Source organism: Hemiscyllium ocellatum, chromosome 2, assembly GCF_020745735.1.
Source record: "Hemiscyllium ocellatum isolate sHemOce1 chromosome 2, sHemOce1.pat.X.cur, whole genome shotgun sequence".
Taxonomy (NCBI): domain Eukaryota; kingdom Metazoa; phylum Chordata; class Chondrichthyes; order Orectolobiformes; family Hemiscylliidae; genus Hemiscyllium; species Hemiscyllium ocellatum.
This window is the reverse complement of record NC_083402.1, coordinates 123,222,783-123,244,638: the sequence shown is the minus strand read 5'-3', so window position 1 is coordinate 123,244,638 and position 21,856 is coordinate 123,222,783. Positions and strand designations below refer to the sequence as shown.

General features: G+C 38.9%; 1 protein-coding gene across 1 annotated transcript in view; it reads left to right on the top strand.

The window, feature by feature from the left end:
- prrc1 (proline-rich coiled-coil 1) overlaps positions 1-21,856 on the top strand; it is a 32,814-nt gene that overhangs the window by 1,207 nt on the left and 9,751 nt on the right. Inside the window, exons 2-6 of the mRNA XM_060839806.1 lie at positions 4,243-4,355; positions 7,199-7,579; positions 8,386-8,531; positions 10,680-10,782; positions 16,049-16,212. Of these exons, the coding sequence (XP_060695789.1) occupies positions 4,265-4,355; positions 7,199-7,579; positions 8,386-8,531; positions 10,680-10,782; positions 16,049-16,212 (885 nt within the window). The 5' untranslated portion in view covers positions 4,243-4,264. The remainder of the gene's footprint in view (positions 1-4,242; positions 4,356-7,198; positions 7,580-8,385; positions 8,532-10,679; positions 10,783-16,048; positions 16,213-21,856) is intronic.

Genomic DNA, 21,856 nt, shown 5'->3' with positions numbered 1-21,856 from the left:
ATGCAAGTCTATACCTATCCAACTATTGTCTGCTGGTCTATACACTTTCTGTCCAAGTTATGTCTTTACTTTTATCTTTAAAATATCTGTGAGCATCAACATATATAGTCACAAAGTATTGGTTTAAAGTTGAGCTTTTAGAAGAATAGGTGGTTCCCTGCAACCTTTGTGGGCAATATTTTACCCTATTACTGTAAACTGTGAATGTGCTCAGTAAGATGTTTTACTGAGGGCACCATAGTAGCTCTGGTTAGCACTGCTGTTTCACAGCACCAGGGACTCTGGGTCAATTCCACCCTTGGGTGACAGCCTGCATATATTTTGCACCTTCTCTCCATGTCTGCATCTGTTTCTTCCCACAGTCTAAAGATGTGCAGATTGGTGAATTAGCCATGCAAAATTGTTTGTACTGTGACATTTTGTGTTATAGGTCACTTTGCTAATTCACTCTCAAGCACTTTACATGTACTCATTCATAACCCCTTCACTAACCCACTCACAAGTCAACACTTTGTTTGTTTCATTCATTCATAACTCTTTACTATAATACGGTTTCATTCATTCTTTCATAACACCATCGTTTTGTGGTATATTTTACTGTTACAAGATAGTTTAAAATGAAAACATTACTTCCAAGCCCATTACTGCCTCTTTGCATCTTTGACTCTTATCAGGCTTTCTTCGTCAAAAGCTACCTCAGAATAGTATCATAATCCATACCGTCCCCATCAAGTCTCCACAAAACGTTATAATATTAATCAGCCCTTATCGACCGTCACTCTGACCTGCATAGATTATAGAGCACCACACTGTTTTTCCAATTAATATGTATCTTTTAACTGGGCTGCTATCACTTTAAGAAACTGTCAAAACTGCATTTATGTGAAATTGCATGAATGAATGAAGCTCTCACTAGCAAATATTAAGCAAATCTCTCAATCCAGTGGCGGAAATCCGTTTAATATCCTTTGTTCTTTTATTTAATACAGCTATAATTTCTAGCTTATTTAGAGCACAAAGGCTTATTATTTTTACTAACATTTACAAACTTAAGACAAAAGGACTAACACCTCTTAATTGTGCAAGTAGACCGGACAGTCTTAATCCCATCCGTAGTAACAGCCATCTCCTGTCTCTCCAGCACAGAAGCCCATTAATACATTATGTACTATTGATAAAACAATGTAACACCAAAGTAATGGAATTTTAATATGTATAAGAACTGCATATAAAGAGGCTATTGTAAGAACTGTATTTCGGGATTCTATTACCGCCTCAAACTTGAGCTACTGCAGTCGCTGAATGAAGAAGCTATTTTCACCACTCACTGGTTTTGGTTGTTATTTGAACATGATCCCACAGTCGTGACTAGGGATGTGCAGGCGAGGTGGATTGGCCATGGTTAATGTGGATTATGGGAGTAGGCTAGGGGTCTGTGAGGGATGCTGTTCAGAGTACTGGTACAGATTCAATATGCCAAGTGGTCTCTTTTTGCATTGTAAGGATTCTATGATTGTCAATAAATGAGCTGACCTGTATAGCTCAAATACTGATATCCCTGGAACCTTATCATTCTGAATCTTGGATGTAAAATTTGTAGGGCTGCAAAATGTTTTTGACTAGAAGTTGCTGCAGTGGATCTTGTATCTCATGTATCCTAAAGCTACAGTGTAAGAGTGGTGAGGAGGTTTTGTATGAAGTAACAGCATTTGCACCGGGCTACAAATGCTTGCCTAACTAGTGATAGAAGGATTACAGCACACTTCCAACTGACCAGCCTTTGTATTTGTTTTCTTGTTTGTGTACATTGCATGGTGTGATGCGAATCAAGGGGCAAGGAGGTTCCATATCTGATCACTGGTTTGCAATATGTTACCTGCTGATGGAGGCGATTTTCCTGTTTAGAGATGTATAAAAACATGCAAATGAGAATGTTGCTGTGGTATTTTAAGGTGAATTCACATCTTATTTCTCTTTAGTATTTTCCAACATTCAATTTTTTTGTTTATGCAATCTGGTCATTTGACCATTGACGTCTACGTACCTGTGGAAATCAATTCTTCTACACTGCCACCATCAGAGTGGAAGCAGCATGCCATGCAGTAAATTGTCCGATTTGCAATTCAAAGTAAAAAGTAAAACTGCATATCATTGTGGGTTATGAGTGGCAGTAGCAAAAACTTGAACCGCATTGACTTGATAACTTGCTGGGACATCACTTTTTAAAGCTCAGCTTTTAGTAGATTCCATGTAACAAGTCTTTTTAGAAACTACCATTGCACAAATTTCTAAAGCTTTCAAACTGTAAAGTTACTGGAATTTGCCAAGTATACAGTGGCAGTCCAATTACAATACTGATCCAAATGTTTTAAACTCCATTCTTTTGCTTTGCAGTTATTTTAAGCCTGATGAAGTTTTAACTGTTTCTGATGTTTTGGTGGTTATAAGAATCCTTCTGAGGTTCTGTTTCATGTCTTCCTAAATCTACATTACTCATCACATCTTTTTTTTAATTTTAGGAAAATATGCTTCGTGTTAACCATCTTTTGTGATATTGCATCTGTGTGTGCATTCAGCAAGCCTTTGACAATTATTGTAGTTCCGACTATCTACTTGGTTCACAAATGCAATCAAACAATAGCTTTGAGTTTTCTTGATTTCTCAAAAGTCCATGCCAGGTGTTTTTTTCTTCATTATTGCTGATGGAAATGGTCTCATTCAGCCATTAGAATGGCCTCAGTTAATTTACCATTAAAGGCCTTTCTAAGTACCATATTATTTCTGAAGCTGAACCAAAATTAAACTTAGTTTGCCAGTTGGAGGTATTTTAGTCTGCAAATTAAACAATTTGACTCCAATGTTCTAGCAACATTGGTACGCTTGGAACTCTCAGCTAAAAAGTACAAAATTAGTTGTGATGTTGAAGTTATCATGGAAGTGATTCATGAAGGAAATGTTGCCATTAACACAAGACTAAGTCTGACAGACTCTTCTGTTCCAGTCTGGCCAAGTTTTTTAATTGCTCTTGTGCATGGTGCCAATGAAGGTGAGGCCATTATGAGCTGATGATAAAGTGGAGTTGCATGATTTCTGTGGAATAGAATCCGCACAGGATGTTGAGAGTATTCATTCTACCACAGAGTGCCAAAAGAGCCATTTAGCCATTTATACTTGTGCTTTTTTATCACTATCTCCACCACTTGTGGAGAATGGCAGCAATGTTTACAATCTGCACAATGCTCTGCTTTAACTCTTCAAATGTTCAGCATGATTCAAGCTCAACCTGTATCACAGGAGAACAAAGGTAGCAGGTACATACCACCAGCTACAACACCACCTCCATGTTGCACCTTAGTGAAAATTTATTGTGTTCCTCCATGGTTACTGCATGAAAATCCTGACACTGCTTTGCCAACAGCACAGCACTCTGGATAATTCTTCATGTGGACTGCAGCAGCTAAAAGCATCCTCCACGCTTACAAGGATCACTAAAGATGGACAGTATATTTTAGCTTTATGAAAAATGCTAATACCTTAGAAATTAATTCATAATAAAAACCTCCCCTTTTTAGAGTTGTAAATGGATTTGCTTCCACTGTCCTTTATAAGGCAATGAAATCCAAATCATAACTCTCTGCCTAATTATTTCTTCTTAATTCCCACGTTTTTTTTGTCAATTACCATGTATCTCATGGAGCCCATTTGCTAATACTGCAGTGAATGTACCTACACCGTACAGATTCCTGCATTTCAAGACAGTGGCTCACTGCCACCTTGAAGGGCATTTGCAGTGGGCAACAATTGCTGAGCTGACTAGAGATAGAATTTTTATAGCAGAGAAGGCTGTTGGAGCAATTGTGAAATTGTTGGCCGAACCAAAGAAAAATTCACGTGTCTCCTGTCCATTTTCCCCACATCTTATCAGGAGACTAATATAAAATTGTGACCTGTTACTATCCAACCATCTCACCAGTGGAAATAGCTTTTACTTGTTCTATACGAACATTTTCCAGCCCTATTGCCTCAGCCTACTGATTGAGTTTTTTTTGTACTGATGTCCCTGTATTGACTGTTTGAATTTAATAGCATGGTGACTCTCTGCTATCAACATTTGAATGAATGAATAAATGTAGCTAGCCACTTTTCTAATCAGAGCAAATGTGGGTACTTCTTTCTAAGTGATCCTGAATTTTGAATTAAGAAACATAATTGTTGTATGTCTTTGTTTTTGTATGCTTGCAGCAAATTGTGATTGAAGAAAAAAATGATGGAGGAAAGTGGGATTGAGACGACTCCCCCCGGTACCCCACCACCTAACAACACAGTGATTGCAAGCAGTGCCCCTGCCCCTACAGGTAGTGCTGTATTAAATTTTAGGCAATTTCTATTCATAGACAAGAATGTCAGTGAGTAAATTAGTACTAATTAATTAAATAACAAAGAATAACTTGACAAACATGCAAGTAAATATGCATTTTAATTTTTTTCTGATATTTGGAACAAAACAGTTCTATGCTATGATGCTTATTTGGTTTATGAGATCTTCTGTACAACTGACTTAACTTTTAACATCATATACATTTTAAGTATCTTCTCTGAATGTGAAGGACTTCAGAAAACTTTTTTGCAGATTGTGTCTTATTGCATGAAAATATCTCCAAAAGATTTAAAAGTTATGAAAGCAGTTAAAAGGGTAAATGGTGAAAGATTATATTTTTAGATCAGTAACAAGAACATTAGCATGGAAAAGAAGTAAAAACCATTAAATAGTTTCCCATTAAGCAACTAATTACGATTTCTAGATCGGCTTCTAGAGAATCATGAGAATGTCAGATTCACTATCACAGGAAGTGAGTGGGGTGAAACACTTGGACACGTTTTATAGTGATAGTGAGATGAAGATTGAGTGGGATTAAGGTCATGTAGAGAATTAACATAGCATGGGCAAGAGGGGCTGAATGGCCTTTTTTTCTGGATTGTAAAATCCCTTGATAGTTAGAATTCCATTATCTGTAAAACTATACTGAAGTTTTAAGATTTTCTTGTTTGATTATGAAGTGTTTTATCACAGATGCCTGTGGAGACAAAAACTACAATATCACTAGAATGGAATTTCTGTATTTGAAAATACTGAATCTAAATGCACATGGGATATTAATGGAGAACAGACCGTGGCATTGGTTTGAAGTATTAATAAAGCTGTACCAATGAACCAACTCTGTGCGATCATTTCCTTGCCTCAAGATATTGCAATTGTAGTTGACATTTTAGTTGGATACTAGGATGCAATTTGATACATTTTATCAGCTATTTTCAATCAAAAACTTAATCTCTTGAAATGTAAAAGTTTCATTTTTCAGTTTTTATGAGCAAGCTTTATAGTGTTCAACTACAATTTTTTTTACCATGGGTTCAATCTTGCAACATTTTAAGTCTAAAATCTGTTATGAGGCTAAATTTTTCATTAGCTAATATCTGAGCGCATCCACCTATCATCATCCCCACAAAAAAACCCAAACCGAGATTGAAGTAAGAAAGTTGTATTCAACAGGTTCTGGTTTTTTGAAATGGGATATGTCATAAGTGATTCTGTGGTTGAAATGCTACATTTTAATGAATGGGAATGTGTTTTGTACAGTAGAGTTGTCTAACTTAAATGCTTTGAGCACAGCTAGGTTACTATTTAAGTGTTTTTTTTTCCATATTGATTCCTTTGAGTTTGCCTGCCTTGTAGGTGTACAAGGCTGTACTGTTATTATGGAGCTTAGAAATGAGAGATTGACATCAGTTGGCATGTAAATGCTGAGAGCCATTATGAATGTGGTGATAACACTGCACTTAGAAAATCAAAAATATTTAAAGGCGGGGTTGGCATGGTTTTATTAAAGGAAGTGGTATATTTTGCTTTGAAAAGTTGTTACCAAAGGTGGTTGAACAGATTAAGGGCTTAAGGAATGGGGGTATGATATTCACAAAAAGGTTTGGTTAATAGACAGGAAATTAGAAGTAGTAAGGAATTTGGTGACAGGCAGCAAGTTAGGAAAGCTGTGTGGAATCCACAATGGTTGCAAAGGAATATAAATTATGTTCAGTGAATGGATAAGAGGTAATAGGTGGAGTATAATATGGAAAGAAATGTGATTTATCACTCAAAGAAAATTTAGAAATGCTGAAAATTACTTGATTGCATGTTTGATGGTATTCAGAGGGATTTGGGTCTCTTTGTGCAAAAACACATATTTATCATGCACATGCATCAAGTAACTAGAAAGTAAATGACATTTTGACCTTTTTAAACAAAGGTAAGAGTAGATATTGCTGCAGTTGTATAGGGATTTGGTGAGATGGTGTAGTTGTCTTGCTTTCCACATTGAAGGTAGGATATTTTTGGCTGAGGGTACAATGAAGGTTCATAAATTGGTTCCTGAGATGAGAATGTTGATACTTGGGAAGAGATTATTTGAATGGGCATTTATTCCTGGTGTTTAGATGTATCAAAAGATTGGCCTCAATATGAGGTTCTTGAAAGACTTGATAAGATGGATGTGGAAAGGCTGTTTTCACTTGCTGCATGGTGCCTCAGTGGTTAGCCCTGCTGCCTCTCAGTGCCAGGGACCCGGATTCAATTCCAGCCTCTGGCGACTGTCTGTGTGAGTTTGCACATTCTCCCCGTGTCTGGGTGGGTTTCCTCTGGGTGTTGTGGTTTTCTCCCACAGTTCAAAGATGTGCAGGTTAGGTGAATTGGCCATGCTAAATTGTCCATAGTATTCAGGGATGTGTAGGCTATGTGCATTAGTCGGCGGAAATGTAGAGTAATGGGGTAGGGGAATGGTTCTGGGTGGGATACTCTTCAGAGGGTCAGTGTGGACTAGTTGGGCTAAATGGCCTGTTTCCACACTGTCAGGATTCTATGCTATGAATATCTAGAACTAGAAGGTAGTCTCAGGAGAAGGGGCTGGCCAATCCGTACTGCAATGAGAACGTTCTTCATTCAGTTCAGAGTCAAAGAAAGGTGTCTGAGATTGGTGGGAAAGTTAAGGTGAAAAATTAGCCATGCCTTTATCAAATTATGGAGCTAATTTGGGGTGGGTAGGTCAATGTCCTTTTTTATTTAAACAAGAATAATGTTTATGTTGATTATATGCTTCTAAACCTTCTCATGTTTGTTTTGTTTCTCTTTTGGCTTATCTGTCTGCAGTTCTACCCAGTCCTTTATCTAATCCTATCACCAGCTCTTTCTCTCCATTACCTCCCTCAACCTTTTCTACACCACCACCACCTCAAACCCACATGCCTCCTGCTAGGTCTTCCACACCCCTGGCTATGGGACCTTCTACTGTCGCTTCCACCATTCATCCAGCTGTTGCTCATTCTGGGACTGCAGCTTATAGCAGTCCCATAAACTTTCCTCCTTCAGCTCCTCCTGTGGGTTCTCCTGCTGGTCCTGTCTTTTCTGCACCTCCCATAGGTCCACCAATCACTGGTTTCTCCATGACTGCCAATTACGACATCACCCGAGGTCACGCTGGTCGAACCCCTCAAACCCCACTGATGCCAACATTTTCTTCATCTGTTGCAGGTGGTAGTTTAATTTTAATGTTCCATCTTTGTTCATAGAATAGTTTGTACTTGCTTAACTTAGGAATTGTACAAGGGTGTCTAATATTGTCAGTATTATGTAATGTGAATCTTTTTAACACTAGCTGACACAGTTAAAATCTTTTCTTCAGTCCTCCTAATATCACTATATCTTTTAATAATAACTATTATCACAGGGAATATCAACATTGTAATCGTTTAATTAATAGGGATGGGACATAATTTTATGTTTTTAGTTCTTGAAAAGGAAAGACTAATCATATTTCTCTTTATTCACCCTCCTGTTTTGCTTCATTCCCTTGTTTATGCTACCTGGTCTGTATCATGGGATACTGTCTGATCCCTGTGACTCCACTGTAACAAGCTACTTCAAGGAGAACTAGTTTTTCCAATAGTAGATTGGGTTGGGATATCTGGGCGGGTTGGACTGAAGGGTCTGTTTCCATGTTGTACATCTCTATGACTCTAGTGCTCCTCACTATGATACTGTTGGTACCAGCATGTTTGAGGGGTGGTAAGCTGGTTTACCTAACATTAAGAAAGCAATTTAATGAAAGGATGTTCTGTTAAATGTAATTTCAGCATTAAACTGAAGTTGACTTGCTCGACTTATAGATGGGGTCATTGTTTAGCAGTAAGGAACAAGAATTCGGCTGACACTTTCTTTTCAAAACACCAATTGTTTAATGTTAGACTATCTTTTAATTAACATTCTCATTCCAAAATAAGTCCTGCTAAACATGAGCATCATAAACCTGGTTCCTAAAGTTATTAACATATTGACAGGAGTTGCGCCAAACACAATGCCTCAGACCTCTGCTCCCACTAGAGGTGGCTCTTCCATTACTTTCCCAGAAGAGACTGAAGATCCCAGAATGTCTGCACATTATGATCAAAGCGCCTCTGGTGGAGGACTATGGGGCTTCTTTAAGGTAAATCTTGAATGTAATTCTTGAAATGTATTTTGTGATTTGGGTCGAAGTGGCATTTGCTATTCAAGTTGCTGATACCTAGCAGCCAAATTTAAACAGATTTTTAAGTGATGACTTTAATGCAGTATTTGATAGATGCCACACAAAGTGCCATACAATGATGTTAGTGAATAGGAAAAGTAACAGCAACATCAGTGACATTGAAGAATTCAACTTGGGACATGTAAAGTAGAAATCATGAGTTATAAATCATAATTAAATCATGATTAGAAAAGAAGAAATGTTGAGAATTAGATGCAAATACAGGAAACTTTAAACTTTTTAAATTAAATTCTCTACCTCAGTTTGCCAATGAGGCAATGATACTTAACAGTCAGGAAACACAATTCCACCCCCCACCCCATGATAATTATTTATCAAACTGTTAATTTAATGCAGTCCAAGTGCTTTGCATCTCTCTGAGTTTCCACTGGAATGTTAGAATGTTATCAAGGCCAACACTGGTGAAGATTGCAAAGCGCAAATTTATGAAGGAGCAGGATATCTTGTGGCTAATTTCCAGAATTTGAATTGAAATGTTGTGTACTCCAAAGGTTGCTGTTTATTTTACTCCATTAAATTGATGTATGTTGGTGGCTGTTAGTATCTACACTGTTAATATCGATACCAGATTCTTGCACTTGTCTTCCTTTCATTCCTCTGTTAGAAACGGAGTTTAAATTGATGTACTATTTAAGGGTCCACATAATACTACTAAAATATACAGTGGTTAGTTACAAACTCATCTAAAAGACTTCATTTCTACCTCTAGACTATGAGAATTTTCTATAAGTAATAGAAAAATCCTTGCTAATTACATCTGAAGTACCATATACAGTTCTGTACACCATGTGAGAGATGATTTATTAGCCATTTGAACAAAATACAATGTAAATTTACCGGTTGCTAGTGTTATCATGGTTAGACAATGAGAAGAGACCATGTGTACTGGATTTATATTCAGAATATAGATTAAGGTGTGATTTAATGTTGAAGCTTTTAGGATTTGAGGAATGAATTGGGTAGAGAGAGAAATTGGTGACTGGAGCCTAAGACACAAGGACCTAACCTTAACATCTGAGAAAGTATGCAATTCCTCCTCATGTAAAGTTTGTGACAATTATGAAAATAATTACCCTCTTACTAAAATTCACAGATGTTAACTCAATTATCTGTTTTAATCAAGGATTGATGGCTTTTCATTGGGCAGTTGCATTAATGGATTTGGGGTTCAGGCAAGTGTATGAAGTTAAGATACAGATCAGCCTTGATCACAATGAATGATTGATGACAATCTTCTGTCACTATTTTTCTGTTCATCCTTTAGTCAGAAGGAAGTCTGTTTGAGGGAGTTGAATATTTCCTGTTCTTCTTGACGCCCAGTGGCATCATAAGCACTCCTAGGTCAGTTTACTTGTTGCTTTGATAGAGATGGGATAATGTTTCTGTACTAAATCTGTGTAATACTTGTCTGCGTTGATCATGAGGTGGGCTCATGTCTATGAAAGAGCTTAGAATGTAACTTTCTGCTGCCCTCAAGAATTGGTTATCTTTATGGTAATGGAAACAATGGTTGCTTGTTTTCATCACTTTGATATTGGAATTGTATCATAGTTATGAGGTTACATCTATTGAAAGAAATCTGAAGAGGCCATGGCATTTGTTGCCTTTCTCTAGAAAGGCAAGACTAAGAGGTCACTTAATAGATGTCTTGAAAATATTGTAAGTTTGAAATAAGTGCAGAGATGCTGGTTTCATTTATGATCTTTGTTATTGTCCCCTTCCACCCATCCCATAAATCCAAAAGGAATTCAAGAAACACCACTTCACTTGGAGAATGGCATGTGCACTGTTTAAACTGAGTAGAATAGATGTTTTTAAGGGGAGCTGAAATAGTGAACTTGGGGAAAAAGAAGTGGAATAGAAAGCTGATAGGGTGAGATAATATGGAGTGGATTCGTGAACATCTTTGACCAATTAAGTCAAGGGATTCACCACTTTACTGCTTTGGTAACCTTTGACCACTGTGAACACTCTTTGTTGCTGATTGTGTTTATGGTAAAATAAAACATTGAATGTTTTAAGTTTGAGGTTTCATTTGTTATGCAGGGTGTGGCAGGAAACCCAGTTGTGAAATCAGTTTTGGATAAAACAAAGCATTCTGTGGAGTCCATGATCACCACCTTGGATCCAGGCATGGCTCCCTATATCAGTAAGTATAATGCCTTAAAAAATCCAATTTATTTTGCTTTAATGATTTAAAATATTAAGTAAATCAGAAAAAAATACTTTGGAGTTTTTGATATTCCATTTCCTTACTATAATCCAATTCCATCCTAACTTAGCCCATCTGTAGTTGTAATCTTTTGTGCCTTTCTCACCTCCAGAACTGTCTGGTTGTCTTCGATAGCTTTCCACTCTTTGTAAACCTCAGCTCATTTGAATTTCTGTTGCCTGCTCGTTGTCCATCACTTTTACAGTGATTTCCCAGATCACAGCAAATTTATTTTCATTTTTAAATCCACTTGCTTTCTTCCCATTATTTTTCTCTAACCTTCAGTATTAGACCCCCAACATGCCATTTTCAGTAGCAAATGACTGTTAACAACTTCTGGATATTAACAAAAAATCTGTTTCCTTGCTTAAATTCTGGGCTTTTGTGTTGTATTTGAGCAAAGGCAGAAAGCAAAGAATAAAACAAGTTTTTGATTTGTAAAGTATATTAGCTGAAGAGCTTTATAGATGGCAGTAATTCACATTCTTGGTAGCTGTATAGGTTTTGGGTTGTGATCTGCTAAAGCTCTTGAGTTTCTGTTGAAGTGGGTCAATTTTCTGATGTGTTCTTATCTGCTCTCTAGGTTCTTTATTAGTCTGGTTTTCTCTGGCTCATTAATGTTTGCAAAATGTATGTGAAGCCACTGATAAAGCAGTGTGTTAGCAATGTGCATTATTGCAATACTCTATTTTCTTTGTAGTTGATCAATTTGGAAGTTTATATTGCCTGTTATCATTAAGGGGCAATGGAATGTTGGTTTTGTTTGCCTTTTATGACTTCAGGACATCTAAAAGGCTCCAATCAATTTAATACTTCTGAAGTGTAGTCACTGTTAGAATATAAAGAGAGGTTGATTTTAATTTCTTCACAAATTGTGGCCACTGGCCCATTTGTGGCCTTGGTCTATTTCAAAATTATTCCTTTATCTATCTGAGGTTAGTGTACTCCAATTCTTGCTGTGTGTTATGGTCACCACCCCTAAAATCTCCTTAAGTGACTTTTGTGCCAAAGTTTGTTTCCTCCAGTGATGTGCACTGAAGAGAACTACGTAAATACCTATTTAAAATCAGTTTCTGAAACTAATACTCTGTCAGAAATATTGGATGATTCTTTCCCATTGTTCTCCTACTTATAGACTGTGTGTAATTGGTTAAGGTGCATGAAGTGAAGGTAACCATATTGCTGTCTCAATAGAGAGAGAGAGAAAAACACAAAGGATAGTGAGTTCAACTGCAGGTCACCATGTGCCAGACGAGTGACGAGATTGCGAAGGTAATGGTAATTCCAGCTGGTACGGGAATTGAATCCGTTCAATTGGCATCGCAATATATAGCAACGATTTGAAATTGAGGATCACTTTTAGTATTTCCAAAATTGCAAATGTTACAAAGCTAACTGGGAATGTATGTTATGAGGAAGGTGTAATTATGGCTTGATACCGATTTTGAGAGGTTTAGTGAATGGACAAGAACATGACAAGTGGAATATAATTTGGAAAAGTGAGGTGATCTACTTTGTGCAGAATGCTTCTTAAATGGTATGAGGCTGGAAAGTGTGGTTATGTGAAAGGAACCTAGGTGTCTTTGTCACTCCGGGCAGGTGCGGCAAGCTATTATTAAGGCTAATGGAATGTTGGTCTTTATTGTAGGAGGTTTTGAATACAGGAGTAGTGAAGTTTTGCTCTAATTATATTAGAAGAGTTTGGTTAGACCGCAGTCGAGTACTGTGTGCAGTTTTGGTCCTGTTCCATGACGAAAGATACTATTACAATCAAGCTAATGAAACAAAGTTCACCAGATTTGTCCTGGTCTGGCTGGACTGTCCTCGGAAGACAGATTGAGCAAACAGCTCCTGTATTCTCTGACATTTTGAAGAATGAGTGAGCTAGTTCAAACAGAAAATATTTTCAAGGGATGGACAGGGTAGATACAGGCAAGATGTTTCCACTTTTGGAAAGTTTGAGGATGCCATTTATTTCTGAGATTACTTTTTTTTTCTCAAGAAGTTGTGACTCTTTGGAATACTATGTCACACAGAGCTATGGAAGTCCTTGGGTAAGCTCAAGGTAGAGACATACAGATATGGGGATGAGGTAGCTACAAGGCACTGAAATGCTTGGTCTGCCATGATGATATTGACTGCGGTAGGCTCAACTGGCTGAATGACCTACTCCTGTTCCTGTTTTACTGACAGCCATCCAGGTAACTGCACTGGCTGGTCGATTTTAATGTTGGCTTTTAACCAAGGATGTATGACAATAAACAAAGTAACAGAAGATGTTCAATACCAAGTTATGACTGAAACATAGACAAAAACGCTGAAAATACGGAACATCAAGCAGCGCCTGTTGAGTTGAGAAGAGAATGTAAATTGAAACAGGTTTGAGTGGCTGAGTGACCACCACCTGCTTGCATTTTGCTAGAACAAAATACTGGAAGCTGATGGCCTGCATCTATGCTTTTTGCAGAAATTGACAGGAGAAATGGAAGTGGACTGATACTCTTTTAGAAATCTCTTGACTATGGATGGGAAATCATGAAAATGCCATTGCAGTAACCATTTTCAAAAGGGAGGGATGACTAATCTTGATAGTCAAAATAGTTAAATATGTAGATTGGAAAAAATTGTCATGGCCAACATGCATTTCAGAAAGGGATATCATGTTTGGGAAACATAACTTTGAGGTGACATCAGTGCAGTGGGTGTGGTGTACCTTGGCTTCCATATAGGCTTCAGTAAGTTGCCACATGGGGCTAGCATAGAAATGAAGGAATATGAGATTTGCGAGAGGTATCACATTACACATTGGTTAACAAAAATACAAATATAAGAGTTGATTGTTTCTCAATGGCTTGACATCAGAGGCACTGTCCCATGGAGTTCTGTGACTGTGTCTATTAAGGTCAAGGTGGGTGGTATCTGAATTTGCAAAGAATGTGTCGAGAAGGCATAAAGCCAAAATAGTTATGTATTACAGGTAATGAAAGCCATCAATGCAACAGAATGTTACAAATACTCACCAGTTCAAGCAGCACCTATTGAGGAAAACTGGAGTTAGTGTTTCAGGATTTGTGGTGACAAAGGCTTGTGGTGCACCAACTAAAATATTTGTTAGTCAGCATCTGGAGGGCAGATGTTCGTTCATGATGGAATCTGTCAACTATTCATTTGCCTGTCTCTTTCAGAGTCCTGCTATTAAATTTGCACATCTCAGTTGGAATTCTCAACATTGATGTTAATCTGGCAATAGTAACAATTTACAATCTACGTTGCTGTGCAGGATTTGGAGGGTGAAATAATGGGAAATAATAACGGCAGAGACACTAAACCAATATTCCGTCTCTGTTTCACAGTGGAAGGTAGTTTCTCCCAGAAACTGCAATTACTACAGAGGAACTTATTGAAATTACTATTACTAGAAAGAAACTAATCCCATCAGTAAACTGATGAGATTAAAGGTAGCTAAGTCCCTGGGACCTGATGACGTGCATCCTGAGGTATTAAAGCAGGTGGCAGCAGATATATCAGATGCATTAGTTATGGTATTCCAAATTTCCTTGGATTCTGGAATGGTACCAGTGGATTGGAAGCATGCTAATGTGGCACCCTTATTCAAAAAGTGGAAAACTACAGATCAGTTTGTTTGACCTCTATTGAGGAAGTTGATTGAGTCAGTCATTAAAGGAAGAGATAACTGAGCACTGGAAAAACAAAGCTCAGTTCACCAGTATCAGTATGATTTCATGAAGGGCAAATCATGCTTGACAAATTTGCTGGAGTTCTTTGAGGATGTAACTAGCAAGGTGGATAATGGGATTGTGATGGCATATCTAGACTTCAGGAAAATATTTGACAAGGTGCCACATAAAACACTGATCCAGAAGGTTAGATCTCAGAAATGTATTAGCTTTGCTAGAGGATTCGCTGGCTGACAGAAAGCAGAAGATCAAGTGCATCCTTTTCTGGATGATAAACTGTATCTAGTGGGTACTGCAGGTTTCAGTTCTGACCTCTGCTATTTACAGTCCATTTAAATGGTCTGCAAGCAGGAACAGTGTAACATAATAAAATGCATGGATGTTGCTAAAATAGATGAGAAAGCAGGTTGTGATGAGAGAGAATTTACGGGTGGATATTGATAGAGTAGGAGAATGGACCAGAATCTGGCAGATGGTGTTTAATGTGGATAAGTGCGAGGTTGTCCATTTATTTGGGGTAGCAGATTCAAAGTGTGTCAGTGCAAAGGGATCTGGGTGCCTTTGTGCACAGATCACAGGAAGTGGATGTGCAGATGCAGCATATAATAAGAAAGGAAATGGAATCTTGGCATTTATTGCAAAAGGGTTGGATTATAAAAGTAGAGAAGTGTTGTTACAACTATATAAGGCATTGGTCAGACCACACCTGAAGTATTGTGTCTTGTTTTGGTCTCCTTACTTGAAGAACTTGGTGGCACTGGAGGCTGTTCAGAGAAGGTTCACCAGGTTGGTGAACCAGATCTGGTTGAGGTACAAACCGGTTGTTCTGCTATAATGTGTGTTTTGTTAACATGAATTTGCTATAATGCAATTGATGCGTTGGGGCCACTGTTTCTAAAGCGCCAAGTTTTAAAGTGTATATTGGTTATAATGCGATTCAGCCCCATTAGTTTAATTGGTGCAGCTGTTACACGATTCTCTTAACATGGGATTGCACAAGAACAGAACTACCGAATTATAGTAGAACTGACTGGAAAATGCTAAAAGGAATTAATCAGCTGAATGTTGAATAGGTAATCTCCCTTGTGGGGCAGTCTCGAATAAACATTCAGTGTGAGGGATGTAGGTTCAAAACTGGGATGAGGCGAAACTACTACTTAGAGGGTTGTGAATTTTTGGAACTCATTGCCCCAAGTGCAGTGCAGGCAGAATCCATCAACAGATTTGTTTCTCACAACTGGTCCCCGTAGCCCTTTATTCCGCTTTTCAAAAAAGCAGGATAAGATCGGACACGGTCATGTTAACGGCGGCGTGGGCTCAAAGCGCTGAATTGCCTACTCTCGCTGCTAACCATATGTTTCTATGGTAATGATTGAGTTAGTCCAAATAAGTTTTTTTTGTTTGTGGCATGATTGAGCGTGTACATTTATAATGATTTGGATATTTCCTGGAGGGCAGAGCCTTCTCTGAGTTACTTGTCATTTTATTTTTGCTTCTCCCTCTAGAATCAGGTGGTGATCTGGATATTTTGGTAACTTCCATCAAGGAAGTTAAAGTGGCAGCTATTCGGGATGCATTCCAGGAAATGTTTGGATTGGCCACTGTTACTGGGGAGGCTGGCCAATCAAACATTGCCCCACAACCTGTTGGTTATGCAGCAGCATTAAAGGTAAGTTTTTTTTTTCTCTCTGTTGATTTCATTTGTTTGTAGCAAGACCAGCTACACTGTTGAAATTTCTTTCCCTTCCCCCTCTTATTTGTATTGTGTACCACCTTTGAAATCACTAAGACCTCCCAGGAGGTATCAGTGTACCATATGTCCCATTCAGACTGGATATGATAATCATGGAGCTGCTGATCTTTTACTTAAGTCCCATCCTGCATTTCAGAAAGCAGTGTTAAAGGACAAAATGCAGTGACCAGATTCTCTCATTCAAAATACAGTTAACTCTTTATCTCCACATGTCTCCTGAACATGTAAAAGTCATCTGGTAGTACAGAATTTGGGTATTGCTGAAAGACTTTTTTTTTAAACCTTTTAGTCAGTTTGGTATTATTGGTGAGACTTAATCTGGTGCACTTGCTTGTACTGGAAGCTACATCTATTAATGCACAATTTATTCTTTGAAGACAAAATATGTCCACACATTATACCCCTTTCAACTCAACACGAACAGGTAATGCCTTGGCAATATCTTGATCAAAGTGAACCTACTTGCTTTAAAGTTAAACAAAACTTAACAGTTAACTAGCAGTCATCAGGGTCTAGATTAGTGGTGCTGGAACAGCGGAACAGGTCAGGAGGCATCCAAGGAGCAGGAAAATCAATGTTTCGGGCAAAAGCCCTTCATAAGGAAACTTTGATAAAGTCTTTTTCCAGCAATGCAGATATAATTATTGTTTTTGTAGGCAAATGAAAGAGCCAATTAACTCAGTAAATTCTCAAAACTGCAATAGCATGGATGATCAGAGTCTGTTCTTAGTAGTGTTGGATAAGATTTAAGTGTTGGTTAACTGTTAAGTGTTGGCCTAACGTCTGAGCATCCTAATCCTCTTGATTGTTGTGGAGTTTTCCCCATCTGATTACGCTGGTGTCTTGTCTATCTGTATAGGTTATCGTAACGTTTGAAACAATGAAAGTGCTGCATTCCAAATGTCAGCAAGATAATGTGTTGTAGTTTCTGGACTAGACCTTGAACATGTGGCCTTTTGATGTAGTGAGAATGCTATGAGATACTATTACTGGCACTTGTTATTTCACATGCAAACTTGTCCCATGCCTTAAATTGGCATCTTCCAGCTCCTCAATCTCAGTCCTGCAGAGAGACCTTCTCTCCCTAAATTACTGTGTCTTAAAGATCATGTTTGGCTTACAATTTATGGTCACTAAAGCAACTTCAAAAATTGAGAGCTCAACACCCATTCATGGGCCAACCTTTTTAGCACTCTTGTCCACCACTGAGTATCTCTGTTCAACCAATTTCCTATCCATTCAAATTCCTGGAATTGTAATTACTGTTTTCTAAGCAGTTGCATTGTTTTGGAAGTTTGAGGGTGGATAAAGATCAAAACAATGGCACTTTAAAAAGGAGGAAAAGAGACAAAGGTAGCAACCATATGGTCAGTGAATCAAATGAGAAAAAAACCTAAATTGCTGTCTGACACAGTGGATCTGCACAGCTACTGTCTTGGCTGTTTGAGTTCAAGTGTCTCTAGAGTGTGTCTAAGGAAAAATAGTAAACAGGGAAATTCACAGCTGACTTTGGGACATGTGTGGGAGAGTTCACAGCCTGAGAGCATAGTTTTTAAGTGTAACCTTGCTGTGTTTTTTAAAAATCTCCAATAGTGAGTAGAATTTTTTTTTATTGTTTTATTGAGCTGTCTCTTGATTAAATTTTAAAAATTTAAAAACATAGCTACTAAGTTAGTCTAGTTTTTTAGAGTGGTGAGACTGCTATTTTCTGTGTCCGTAGGTTAAGGTGCAAAGATGGCCTTTAGTAGAGTGATATGCTCTTCCTGTCGGATATGGGAGATTAGGGAGAGTTTCCATTGTTACTGATGTTATGTCTGCAGCAAGTGTTTGATTGTGAATCCAATCAGATCACATGGATGGGTTGGTGTCGCAGTTAGAGGCAATAAGGAATTTACAGGAGCTAGGGGATGTGATGGCAGTTACAAGAAGAGAGTTAGGTAAATGGGTTACCTCTAGGAAAGGGTAGGAGAGGGAGGCAGACAGTCACAAGAGACTCCTGAACTATCTCCATCCCAAACAAGTATGCTGTTTTGGAAAATGTAGGGGTGATGGACTGTCAGGAGAATGTAGCACGAACAGCCAAGTTTCTGGTACTGAGAATGGCTGTAATGTGATGAGGGATATGTCTGATTCCAAGCGGTCGATTGTGATAGGGGACTCTCTCCAGGCAGAGGCACAGACCGATCTTTCTGTGGCCAACAGTTAGAAATCAGCATGGTATGTTGCCTCCCTGATGCCAGGATCCAGGATTTCTGGGGGGGGGGGGGGGGAAGAGAGTGCAGAATGTTCTCCGAGGGGAGGAACCAGCAGGAGGTCATTGGAACTAACAATATAGATGGGGAAAAGGGTGAGATTCTGAATGGAGAAAATAGGAAGTTAGGCGGGAATTTAAAAAGGAGGCCCTCGAGGGTAGTAATATCTGGATTACTCCTGGTGCTATGACTAGTGAAGGTCGGAATAGGACGGTAGAACAGGTGAATGCATGGCTGAGGAGCTGGTACTGGGGAGAAGGGTTCATGTTTTTGGATTATTGAAATCTCTTCTGGGGAGAAGTGACTACTAATTTGGCTAGGGAGATATGCTAGAGCTGCTCAGGAGGATTCAAATTAGTAAGGGGGGGGGTGTGGGACCCAGGGAGGTAGTGAGTAAAGAGATCAGTCTGAGACTGGTATAGTGGGAAAAGGAGCAAGTCAAAGTCAGGGCAGGCAGGAACAATGCAGAGAATGAGGTAGGACTGATTAAATTAAACTGCATTTATTTCAGTGCAAGAACATGGGACTGGGATATCATAAAATGATAGTGACTTGAAGCAGGGGTGTACAGGACTGGTAGCTTAATGTTCCAAGATACAAATGCTATAGGAAAAATGCTATAGGAAGGATGGAAAGGGGAGCAAGAGAAGAGGGGGAGTGGTGTTTTTGATTAGGGACAACATTACTGCTGTACTTTGGATGTATTCCCAGGAATATTCTCCCTGAGAAATTGGGTGGAAATGAGAAAGGAAGGATCACTTTATTGGCGTTGTACTTTCGCCCCCCCCCCCCCCCCCCCCCCCCCCAATGGTCAGCGGGAAATTGAGGCGCAAGTTTATAAAGAGAACTCCGTTACCTGTAAGAATAGTTAGGTGGCTATGGTAGGGGATTTTAACTTTCCAAGTGTAGACTAGGACTGCCATAGTGTTAAGGGTTTAAATGGAGAGGAATTTAAGTGTGTACAAGACAATTTTCTGAATCAGTATGTGGATGTGCCTACTACTAGAGAAGGTGCAAAACTTGACCTACTCTTGGGAAATAAGGCAGGACAGGTGACTGCTGTGTCAGTGTGGGAGTACATTGGGGCCAGTGACCATAATTCTTTTATTTGTAAAGTAGTGATGGAAAAGGATAGACTGGACCTAAAGGTTGAAGTTCTAAATTGGAGGAAGGCCAATTTTGACAGTATTGGACAAGAACTTTCAAAAGTTGACTTGGGGCAAATGTTCACCGGTAAAGCAATGGCATTCAAAAATGAGTGTGTGTGTCCAGAGACAACGTGTTCCTGTTAGTGATAATCAAGGCTGATAGTTGTAGGGAATGTTTAATGACCAGAGTAATTGAGGTTTTGGTTAAGAAAAAGAAGGAAGCATATGTCGGGTATAGATAGAAGAAATTGAATGAAACCTTAAGAGTATAAAGGCAGTAGGAGTATTCTTAAGGGGGAAATCAGAAGGGCAAAAATGGGACATGAGATGGCTTTGGCAAATACTGTTAAGGAGAACTCAAAGGGATTTTATAAATACATTAAGGACCAAGGGTAACCAGGGAGAGAATCAGGCCTTGAAAAGATCTGCAAGGCTACCAATGTGTGGAGTAGCAGGAGATGGCGAAGATACTAAATGAGTATTTTGCATCGCTGTTTACTGTGGAGAAGGACATGGAAGATAGAGAACATGGGAAACTAGGTGGTATCACCTTGAAAAATGTCCTGAGGTGGTGGTGTTGGATGTCTGAAAATGCATTAAGGTGGATAAATCCCCAGGACCTCATTAGGTCTACCCTAGAACTCTGGAAAATGATTGCTGGGCCCCTTACTAAGATATTTGTATCATCAATAGTCACAGGTGAGGTGCTGGAAAACTGGAAGTTGGCTAACCTGGTGCCACTATTTAAGAAAGGTGATAAGGACAAGCCAGGGAACAATAGACCAGTGAGCCTGACATTGCTGATGGACAAATTGTTGGAGGGAATCCTGAGGGACAGGATTTACATGTATTTGGAAAGGCAAGGACTGATTAGGGATAGTCAGCATGGCATTATGCATGGGAAATCATGTCTCATCAACTTGATTGAGTTTTTTTTTTGAAGAAGTAATGAAGAGGATTGATTAGGGAAGAGCAGTGGACATGATCTACATGGACTTTAGTAAGACATTTGACAAGGTTCCTAATGATGGACGGTTAGCAAGGTTTGATCACATGGAATACAGGGAGAACTAGCCATTTGGATACAGAACTGGCTTGAAAGTAGAGACGGAGGGTGGTGTTGGAGGGTTGTTTGGAGGCCTATGACCAGTGGAGTGCTACAATGATCCGTGTTGAGTTCACTGCTTTTCGTCATTTATATAAATGATTTGGATGTGAACATAGGTATAGTTATAAGTTTGCAGATGACACTAAAATTGGAAGTGCAATGGATAGTAATGTACCTGTACAATGGGATCTTGATCAGATGGGCCAATGGGCTGAGGAGTAGCAGATGGAGTTTAATTTAGATAGATGTGAGGTGCTGCATTTTGGAAAGGCACATCAGAGCAGCACTTATACACTTACTGATAAGGTCCTAGGGAGTGTTGCTGGACAAAGAGACCTTGGAGTGCACATTCCTTGAAAGTGGAGTCGCAGATAGATAGGATAGTGAAGAAAGCATTTGGTGTGCTTCCCTTTCATTAGTCAGCATTGAATATAGGAATTGGGAGGTCATGTTGCAGCAGTACTGGACATTTGGTTAGGCCAGTTTTGGAATATTGCATGCAATTCTGGTCTCCTTCCTATCAGAAGGATGCTGTGAAACCTGAAAGGATTCAGAAAAGATTTAAAAGGATGTGCCAGGGTTGTGGAGGATTTGAGCTATAGGGAGTGATATGAATTGATTGGGGTGGTTCTCCCTATATACTTAAGGTCCTGGGGAGTATTGCTGAACAAAGACCTTGGGGTGCAGGTAGATATGATAGTGCAAAAGGTATTTGGTATGCTTTCCTTTATTGGACAGAGCATTGAGAGTATAGGAGTTGGGAGGTCATGTTGTGGCTGTACAGGACGTTGGTTAGGCCACTTTTGGAATATTGTGTGCAATTCTAGTCTCCCTGCTTTCAGAAGAATGTTGTGAAACTTTAAAGGGTTCAGAAAGAATTTTTCAAAGATATTGCCAGGGTTTGAGGATTTGAGCTACAAGGAGAAGCTGAATATGCTGGGTCTGTCTCCCTGGTGCATCAGAAATTGAGGGGTGCCCTTAAGAGGCATATAAAATCATGAGGAACATGGATAGGGTAAATAGACAAGGTCTTTTCTCTGGGGTGGGGGAAT